The following is a 10,793-nucleotide window of genomic DNA, read 5'->3' on the forward strand; positions in this document are numbered from 1 at the left end:
TGTTATGATTTTCGCATGCAGAGTTCGAAGAAAGTGAATTTCCACGATGTTTATATTTGTTTACTGAGTAATTTTTTGTACTTTGAACCACTCATGATTGATTCTGAAGGGGCAAAAGCCCAAAAAGAAGGCTCCCTTTGATGGTTTCTCCGTCGCAGACGTGAGAGGAACTACAGCCTACAAATTTCCAGACTGCACCAATTTTGAGCAAAATTGACTCTGAAATGGCTAAGAACGCTTATCATTGTCTGGTCCCTAGCTTACAATCTCGTCAGCTTGGAATCCTCTCTCCGCGGAATTTCTCCAGGGACACTTCAGGTTCTTGTGGACTTGTGAAAAGACTCACACTACACGACAAACTTGTTCACCACGATGGATGTGTGAATACGCTACATTTCAACATGTCCGGGGACCTTCTAGCTTCTGGAAGTGATGACTTAGAAATCGTCATATGGGATTGGGCTAAAGGCAAGAAAAAGATAGCTTACCAAAGTGGACACTCGAGCAATGTCTTTCAGGTGAAATAAGCTGAGAATTGCACACCGAGAAAAATAAAAGAAACATAATTCTTAACGCTTGTTTACATCAATCTTGGAAAATATGTTATCATACTTATGTAAGGCTTTCAGTTAAATACTTTTTTGTTTTTTAGGCCAAGTTTATGCCATACACTGGTGATAGTACAATAGTAAGCTGTGCTAGAGACGGGAAGGTAAATTAAAATTGCATTTGCTCTTCATTGTTGAGACAATCATCATATTAATCCTACGTGTGATTATCAAATGGAATGAGTCAGCTGATCAATATTCCTGCATGCATGCTTATTTTGCTAATATTCCACTAAAACTGATTACTGGCCTTTCTGGTTACCCTTACAAACTTAAGATGGCACCTGAAACTCACAGGTAAGATCAGGAGGCAAACTGGCCCATGAATTCTGCCGATTAACTCAATACTGATGGTATTGTATTTTACGGGTTTGCTTGTGACAAGTTACATTTGGTCAAAGCTACTAAATGACCAGTTTGGGTTGAAAAAGTTATTGCTGTTTCAGTAAGATCTTATGTAAGAACTGACCTTGGAAATCTATCTTAAAGTTTACAATTTTTAACAGCTGTGAGAAATAGCTAACAAAATTCTATGACTATATAAATATGGTGTCTCACAGAAATCCTGAAATATCTGTTAGTTCTAAAGCAGCACTTGACCCTTTAACTCCCAAGATCTAATTGTTAATTCTCCCCTCTAGCTGTTACACATTTCCTTGTAAATAAGCTGCAAGAATTTGGTGTTAGATCAAGATAATAATTTCTATTTGAGTGCCTTTATGCAAACAACCCCTTTTTCTTGCTGGTTTTTTTTTTCACTTTTTTTTAGTTGTATTTATTTGTGAAATTAAGTGGGTAAGAGATATCTACATGCATTTAAGATTTTTAGTTTATGAGTTGAAACAGTATCTGTATATTATGTTATTGGTTGATTTTAGGTACGTGTTGGTTTCCTCCATTCCTCGAGTGATGTTTGTAAGAATACCAAATGTCTTGCACAACACAAAGGAGCGGCACACAAGGTAGAGAAACTTTTTCACCAATTTCAATTCTTTTGTTTGTGTAAATATGTCCTGTAATAAGCCAGTGAGAACTCGTACAGGTGCAAAGTGGAGGCAAGTAGGCAAAATGAAAATGGCACTTGATATGTTTTGAGTGGAAGAAAAATCATCAATGAAATATGAAGGATGTGGAAGAGCATATTGAAAGAAAAACTGCAAATCCTCTCACCCCCCTCTTCCTTTTCTCAATTGATATTTGTTATAGTGAAAGGAAGTTGTGTAAAGTTGATATAGTGACTCAATTTGTGTTATTACTAAAAGTTCCTTTCACTTATTCTTAAGCATTCTTATTTTTTAAAATTTTAGCTTTGCATAGAGCCAGGATCACCATGTGAATTTCTGACATGCGGAGAGGATGGAGTTATTTTCCATGCTGATCTCCGAGAAGATAAAGCTCACAAGTGAGATATTTAAGTTTATGTATATCAATTAATTCTGTTTTATACTTCTGAGTTGAAAATGTTTGCCTTTTAATTTACAATTGAAAACAATTCTTCTTCTCAGACTGTTTTGCTGTCGTGTTGAGGAGCACCGAAGAGTTCCTCTGTACACAATCTTTATCAATCCTCTGAACAACTATGAGTTTGCTGTGGGTGGCAGGGATCAATTTGCAAGGTGAACCAATATTGTTGCCATGAAGGCATTCCAAAATTCCTTTTTCAAGAGAGGGTTGGGGAACCACTCTTGATTGTCCAAAAAGACTCATAAATTAGTTGCTCCAAGGTATAATAAATAGGTTGAAACAGAATTTATGGTGGAATTGGCTCACGTGTTGACAGCCTTTCCTTGCTACCATGGGTATGTTTTAAAAGCCATGCCTATATATCAAGGTGGAGCCTAAGGGTATTCTTTTCACAGGAGAGATAAGTGGAAAGAAGAACTGTTCAGGGTTTTCAAGAAATATTTTAGCAGACTGAATAAATACAGTCTTATCTGTACTGAAGGCTCACCTGCAGGAATTGGGGGGGGTCACTTAATTTATGCCATATTTGACCACTAAATGTAATAACATTCGCTCAAAAATACTATTAACATTGAGTTCAGAGAAAAACATGAATCAATCTTTACTTGAAAGGTTATTCAAATTTTGCTTTAGTGGGTCTGATTTATATGACCATTCAATACAGGTGGGGGAAAATACAAACAGGCCATAAAGACTCACTCAAAGGTCATCACTCAATAGATGTGAAAATTACAGTGGCTGAGAGGAAACAAATTCGGGTTTTTTGACAACCATTGGCTTAATACAGGGTGATCACTTAATACAGTGCTGCTTAATACAGATTTGACTGTATAGCTTACGCAATTGAAATTTAGCCAGAGCATTCTCTAATGCCTGACAAACTCCCTGACTGCCATGTCATCTTGAGAACATAGTCTTATGAGAGATTCTAACCAACATTCACAGCACTATTAAAAACTTGAATATTTTAAATGTCCTTACTATTTTTTTGATTGCATTTGCAGAATTTATGACAGAAGAAAACTCCCAGATGTAAGGAAATATAAATTATATTATTTTCTGGTTGTCATGAAAATATTAACCAATTATTCTTGGCTTAGGACACTTACTTTTTTAATGTTTGTTTTGAACAGGACAGTAAAGCTTCAGTGGAGCCTGTGAAACAATACTGTCCCCATCATCTGGTAAGTAGTCAAATTAAGCATAAAGAACTTGTTGGCATTCAGAGAACTTACGGGCAGAACTGTTGTATATGTCTGCTTTGTCATCAAAAGGTCATGAATCATTTTTCTCCTTAGATGGGAAGTAATGACATCTTTGCCAACATCACTTGCTTGGTTTATTCATATGATGGGACAGGTTTGTTCCTGCTGTTGTTGTTATTTGTGAGCACATAATTATGAATGATCTAGTTGTTCATATTATCAGATGTTTATTGGAAGCATGACTGATTGTTTTTCATCTTGCTGCAGAACTGCTTGTTAGTTACAATGATGAGAACATTTACCTGTTTGATTCATACTCAAGGTACAACATTATTTATTTTATATGTGATTTCTCCAGTAAAAGATTTTATTTATTTGATTTCAATTTTTGCAGTTAAAAAGTTCTTGAGCTGTATTATGTTAATTGGAAATGTTATGTGTGCTGTAACCACAGCTGAGGTCACAAAGTCTTTTTTTCAGTTTTATTCTCTTTTTTTGTTTCCATAGTTCTGAAGCAGAATACATTAAAACTTACAAAGGGCACAGAAACAATGCTACAGGTATCAGATGATCAACCATACTCAACAGTTAGATCAATCAACTATCATAGAAAGTAAAAGCAATAAATATATCAGTCATTAAAACTTGACAACAAGCTCATGTTTTTATTTCTTGTTGTTTATAAGTGCACACTGCAGGACTATTCCCTCTCTTAACAGATGGCATGTTGGCTAGCCAATCAGTTTGCAATAAATGTGATGGAATGCCAGGAGATAAATAGTTAAACTGATAGAAACAACAACTTTCCATGATGACTGTCATCTCTCTAGATTCAAAGAAGAAGTTTTTGTGTTCTTTCTAGGTGTGATACTCTTCTTTCCTTTTTTATTTTTAGTTAAGGGGGTAAACTTTTATGGTCCACAAAGTGAGTACATTGTTAGTGGAAGTGACTGTGGCCACATTTTCCTGTGGGACAAAGAAACTGAGGAAGTGGTACAATTCCTTGAGGGAGATAACACTGGTGTGGTAAGGGGTTTAACTACTACTAGATAAGACAATGTAGACTGCACATGCAAGTCAGGAAAGTAAATTGATATATGGTGACAGATCTTAAAATTCTGTTTGATATTTTTGTTCAGTGTATGAAACCAAACTATGATTCAAGTCACTTTTTACAGGTGAACTGTTTAGAGCCACATCCTTTTGCTCCAATTCTGGCTACAAGTGGCCTTGACCACGATGTTAAGATTTGGCTGCCAACAGCAGAAGAACCAACAAGCTTAGATGGACTAAAGAATGTGAGTAGCATCATAGTCAATCATAGCTTTGCAGCTTCTATTTTAACCTGACCAATAAAATTTATTAACTTATGATTTGTTATCCTAGGTGATTAAGGAAAATGACAAAGACAGAGAAGAAGAAAGACTTCGGCCTCATGATCCAATCAGTGAACACCTTTTATGGCTTATGATGCATCACATCAGAAGAAGCCAGGTCTGTACCTTTTGTATTTCTGTTAACCCACAAACAATTTTTGAAGGAAAAATACACTGAACATATTAGTAGTGTGTTAAGAAAAAAATCCACAGGTCTTCTTCTAATACTCCCTTAAAACATTTTCCTTTACAGACCTGCTTTGTAAATCTTTAAAAATTATTGTAGGGATCTATTCTTTCCAGAACCTTCCCATTAGATTTTCTTCTACGGCATAGATTCCCAGCAGCTATTGCCCTCACAGATCCTCACACAAAGAATACACAAACCAGTCATGTGGATGGTTGATATTTATTTCCTTTGCCTTTCCCTTAAAGAATCGAGGTGAAGGTGGGGAGCAAGGCAGTGATAGTGAGACTGCTAGTGATGATGATGACGATGATGAAGATGGTGAATTGGGGAACCGAGTGCAGTGCAGTCCGTCATGAATGGACATTTTATAATACATCAGATATGTAGTAAAATATAAATATGGACAAAGAAAAATTTGTGTTAAGTTTAGGCTTGTCTTGTGTAGAAATGTGAATGTGTTAGTGTAGAATAAATGCTTTTCATTCGTGTAAAATGTTGATGTGTCATGTAAGGTATGCCAAATAACATTACATCATCTGATCACTTTTCTTTAAAAGGTTTTGAAGAGTTTTGGTTCTAAAATCAGTTCTGTTTGTTCTAAGTTCTAAGGATTGCCCTTTTTTCTTCTTCTTTTTTTTTCTTATTCTGAATGTTCCACCAACCAAACTATATATAAGGTGCAAAGCCTTTCAACCAACTGATTTAACTCTCTACAAAGAGTATATTTTTTGTTACATGTGAACATCCATACAATTTTGCAGACATAAAAGTAACTAAGTATTAATAAAGGTAGACATGCCTATTACTTGATAACTATTTTTAAAATTTGAAGAACCACTTTCAATTTTTTTGGACAATTTTTTGTTTCAATTTATTGTAATTATTCATCAGAAGTCAGGAGTTCATTGGCAGAAGTCTGTGAGATGTCCAAGAAATACCTTTCAGTGGTAGTCTTTACACTTAGCAGACAAAATTAATCCCAATGTTCATATACTACCTGAACTGTTTTTGTTCCAGTGGGTTTTTTTTTCTATAACTATTTATTAATTTGTTTTTTGTTAAATTGCTCACCAATCAGTTCAGTGTTACTCAGTTGGTAGATCATCTGAATGGGAAATCAGAATGTTGGTGCATAATTTTTTCTTAGGCCAGCTCTCATTACAAATGTTTGAAGTGTTTCTTCTTTCTTTAGAACTACATTTCACTTTAAATTTGAAATGTAATAACATTTTGGTGCACTATTCTTGTTAACATGGCAATGGTTGATGAGGAAATTCTAACTAATTATGGTCAACAAAGTGTTCAAACATGTCTTGTTACAAATTTAAAGTGGTTGTCCAGTTTGTAAAAAGACATCTAAGCAACAAATCAGTTCTTCGTTCAGAGTATAAACTTGAAGCTGACTTGTCAATCCAGCTTTATCCACAGGCTGAGAAAGGACTAACCATAAGTTGAATTTTTTCAGGAAAAATGAAAATCCAGGTTTTGTACTTACCTCAGGTATGATTAACAATTGAACGTCGGTGTTTTTGTCAGTACTAACCAGCCCAAATTTCTTTCTTTAAAAACTTTGTTTAGCTTGATGGTAAACCTTTGTATATTGAAGATTTCTTTGATGCAAATCATGTTGATCGTTTTCAAAATTTGCATCAAGTTTGTTGAAACATGTTGTAGCATAAATTAAGTGCCCAGCACTGAAAGTAAAATTAAATATTAAGAGGGTGCTGTATGGATTTTTCATTCATTTATTGCAGACCAGATTTAGTGATTTAGCTTCTTAGAGAACTGTACCTCTACCTCTCTTATCTTGGCTTGGCTTTAGGCATTGTTCAAGGCCAGAGATCATTTTCTTACCTGAAAAGACTGGCATGCCTGTCTGAGTCTCTAGAAAGGACTGCCTCTTATGACAAGATGTTGACATTCTTCTGTCAAAATATCATGATAATCAGACATGGTTTGATGCTACTCTGGTTTAAAGATTTGATAAATGATACTGAGAAGTTACAATTCATAGACCCAATGTCTGGACACTCCTGTCTTGTGCCTTCGTCAGGGGTGGTCTAATCACTACAACCAGAGGTCCTTATTTTTTGCAGCTATTAGATTACCCTTGATGAAGGAACTAGATTGGAGTGTCAAAACGATGAGTCTATGAATTGTAATTTCTCGGTTACATTCATTAAATCTTTAAACCAAAGTAGCATCAAACCATGTCCGGTTGTCCACCTGTTTGCCTTGTGAACTTTGATATGTCAGATCATGATGGCATTCAAAATAAAATGTCTTGGGGCTCAGTTGATGAAAAATGCAGCAGTTTCATAACCCTCCATTTGTGTTACCTACAGACCAAAACTATCAATTCCTTTATCACAATCACTCTCTTAAGTTTTTCATACCCCTCACCCCCGCCTTGTTCGTTTTGTCTTATAGTCGCCCATAATTGCGACTCGACTAACCACTGACCATTAACAGGCATCAAACATCTCTCGAGTTATCGTATATGAAGTAGTATAAAGTGCCTTTTCAGATAGAGCTTCCCTGGGAACGAGAGATGGCGTTTTCCCTTAAACTTTTCCTTTCAGTGTGAATGTTTCATTTTTTTTAGTGGATTTTTAGAGTAGATACTCGGTCATCTATGGCTGGCTATATCGAACGCGATGAATGCTGTCTGTTTGTTGGAAACCTTGACTCCCGAGTTACAGAGGAAATACTATGGGAACTGTTCTTGCAGGTGAGAATCTATTACCAGCCTGGCTCTGGTCTAACGACAGTCAGCGAAGAGGGCTCCGTTAAAATAATTTTTCTGCTTCACCTATGATAACCCTGTCTCGAAGTACCTGCAATGAAGGATTTTACGACTATTATAACTCGGGTTTTTTTTACGAGGACTTATAAATCTTTGTCATGATGACGTCTTAATCTATCGCCACATGTGATATCTCAAATTATTATTGTTATGGTCATATACCAAAACCCGAAATAACAGAACGAAACCAGCGAAATGAAACCACCGAAAGTAACCAAACAAAATACCGAAAAACGGTAGAAAGAAGAGAGAAAAAAAAAACGTATTACTAAAACGTTGGTTTTCTTGATGACAAGGAAAGTAGGTGAAAAGCAGACTACATTCGGTTTGTAACTCGAGTTACAGGATACCGTTGCTTTAGTCTAGAATTAGACAGGCAAATTAATGTAAAGTTGGTTTACCTTGATTTTCAAATGAAGCAATTATCATTCATATGTTCACTCACACATGTCCACATTATGCGTCCATGCACATGAAGCCTCAGCCAGAGAACGCAAGTGATTTCCGTCAGTTGCCAGTGAGTGTAACTGCTCCCATTTCCAGCTCCCTAGCCTTTATTTCCCTTTATACAGTTCTTCTCAAAGTTTCATTGGGTGGAGCCACTCATTCTTCCTATGGGAGGTGGGTGATTGTGGGTAGGGTAAGTATTAAAACGTGGAACGACCTACAACCATCTACAACCACCTCAAAAGTTTCAAAAACGACCTACAACCACCGCAAAAACATCTACAGCCACTCGCAAACTATCTAAAACCATCTAAAATAAGGCATAAATGTCTTAAATAAGGCGAAACAACAATATGTCACGTACATGAAATACGAGAATCGAATGAAACCTCCACCTCCCCCTGAAATCTTACCCTCCCTGGTCCCTTGTATAATTAACCATCTCACGAAATGAAATGCAAGAGCATGCCACTTATATTTTTTATTACTTCAGTGGTAAAAGACCTAAAGAACTTTACAAAATGAACTATCAAATTACAAAAAGTGATAGAGTAAAATAACAAACTTGTAGTCAAGACTGACTTGACTTGGTTTTTTTCTACCCTGGGTACCAGCAGATGTTTTGGCTCACATCTAGAAAAAGTATGAGTTAGAATGATCATTAGAAATATTTCAAGCAAACTGTGCAAACATTTGGCATCTTCCTTTGACACAACGCCATCATGCTGGTATTCATACAGCATGCAGTTGTGCCACTTATGCAATGGTGCCACTTATGCAATAGTGACTCACGTTTTGCTCCAATTACATTTCCATTGTTGAGATTATAAATGGAGAAAAACATTACCTTAGACCATTACATAATCAAATGAAATGTGAGCCAAAACATCTGCTAGTAAAGTTCTTCAGGTCTTTTACTACTGAGGTAATAAAAAATATAATTAGCATGCTCTCACATTTCATTTCGTGAGATGGTTGATTATACATGGGACCAGGGAGAGTAAGATTTCAGGGTGAGGTGGAGGTTTCATTCGATTCTCGTATTTCATGTACGTGACATGTTGTCATTTCGCCTTATTTAAGACATTTATGCCTTGTTTTAGATGGTTTTAGAAAGTTTGTGAGTGGCTGTGGATGTTTTTGAGGTGGTTGTAGGTCGTTGTTGAAATTTTTGAGGTGGTTGTAGATGGTTGTAGGTGGTTGTAGGTGGTTTTAGGTCGTTTCATGTTTTAGTACTTACCTTGTGAGTAGAGCTGACAGAGGCTGATCCATTGCAGTCTTATTCTCTGGACCTAGTAGGTGATGGGTTCTGTTCCTATTTATCTGTGCCACTCATTGTTGGAGAAGGTTTAAGTCAAAAGATGCAGAGAATTCTTCACAGACATCTGTTCTGGAAGACTTCTAGCTTGTGTCTGATGGTCGTCATCTTTCAGGATTTTGCTCTCTAAAAGAGCCTCTTGAAGTAATGTGAGGAAAACTGTAAAAACTAACCTCTCCACCACTAACCCAAAAAAATCAGAGACCTTAGGGCTCCAACACATACTTAACAACACCAGGCAAAACTTGAACATGGTCCCAAGAGAAACTAGTAGTAATACCAAGACATTATCAGTGGTTCACTGTTTTATTGCTGAGTTTTTCTCTCTCCACTTGCTATCCGCATTAGCCAAAATGCCATCAGTGTTCTTTCTTGATGAATTCAGTTGCTAACATGTTTTAGTCTCTGTGAGACAGTCTTACTGTGACTTAGTGTTTAGGACCTGAATATCTGACTCAGAATAGGAGAAATTGTGTGAGAGTTTTGGGGCTATTTGAGAATCAGACCTTATGCCCTGAATGCAAGGAAATATCTTGAGGGAAGGCTATATTTTCCTGGACATTCCATCCTTCACTTGCTCAGCATAATCTTATCTTGGTCAGTTTGCTTGTGTGCACAAACCTTCTCCTATTTTAGTGGTTTTCTTTTGTTTTTCAGGGTTTGGTACATGTTAATGTTGCCACATAGATCAGGTTCCTTTTGTGTGTTATATGACTTGACTTATTTATCTATTCAATCAGTTATTTATCAGTTGAAAATATGACTTTCCTCTTATATTTAGGCTGCTCCTTTAAATGCTGTCCATATTCCTAAAGATAAAGAAACAGGAAGAAATAAAACCTTTGGTTTTGTCAGTTTATCAGAGGTAGTCTCTGTACCCTTCACCATCAGTCTGTTGAATGGTATCACATTATATGGCAAACCAATAACAGTTAAACAAGCTCAAGGGAATACAAACTCTCCATTAAATCAAAGTGTATCAAATTCTGGTTATGGAATTTTGCCACCTAGAATGTCTCCATTTGAAAATCAAAATGGACAACTGAACATGTTTTCAAGATCAGGAAGTCAAAGTCCAATGTCAGATCTTTCACCATTCAATAGACAGCCATTTTTTGACCATCATAACAGACAGATGAGTGCGCAGTCCAGTCCAATTCCTTTGATATCATCACCTTCTCCTGTCAGAAGTGAGATTGAAAGTAATTCCATGAATTCTTATACCCAGCCAAGAGGTCCATGGGATATGATGTCCCCATGGCAACAGAATGCAACAAGAAATCAAAACTTTGGAAACTATGGATACCATTCAACTTCTTCACAAGGCTCAGCTTACAGCCAGGGAACACCCCACGCACAAGGACGATGGAGAAGATGAT

At 36.4% G+C, this 10,793-nt stretch overlaps 2 protein-coding genes across 2 annotated transcripts; both read left to right on the forward strand.

The window, feature by feature from the left end:
• The first annotated feature begins 14 nt into the window (after nt 1-14).
• On the forward strand, nt 15-6,572 carry LOC131788303 (DDB1- and CUL4-associated factor 8). Its single transcript, XM_059105392.2, has 14 exons — nt 15-518; nt 653-712; nt 1,487-1,570; nt 1,916-2,010; nt 2,114-2,224; nt 3,077-3,104; nt 3,206-3,256; nt 3,371-3,431; nt 3,545-3,599; nt 3,785-3,837; nt 4,173-4,303; nt 4,456-4,575; nt 4,664-4,771; nt 5,089-6,572. Exons 1-14 carry the CDS (start codon nt 225-227, stop codon nt 5,197-5,199), a joined length of 1,362 nt encoding a protein of 453 aa, XP_058961375.1. The 5' UTR covers nt 15-224; the 3' UTR covers nt 5,200-6,572.
• Nucleotides 6,573-7,478: 906 nt separating this feature from the next.
• LOC131788306 (RNA-binding protein 7) lies at nt 7,479-10,792 on the forward strand. Its single transcript, XM_059105395.2, has 2 exons — nt 7,479-7,574; nt 10,196-10,792. Exons 1-2 carry the CDS (start codon nt 7,479-7,481, stop codon nt 10,790-10,792), a joined length of 693 nt encoding a protein of 230 aa, XP_058961378.2.
• Nucleotide 10,793: the final 1 nt, after the last annotated feature.

The sequence above is a fragment of the Pocillopora verrucosa genome, chromosome 6, assembly GCF_036669915.1.
Source record: "Pocillopora verrucosa isolate sample1 chromosome 6, ASM3666991v2, whole genome shotgun sequence".
In the NCBI taxonomy this organism is placed as follows: domain Eukaryota; kingdom Metazoa; phylum Cnidaria; class Anthozoa; order Scleractinia; family Pocilloporidae; genus Pocillopora; species Pocillopora verrucosa.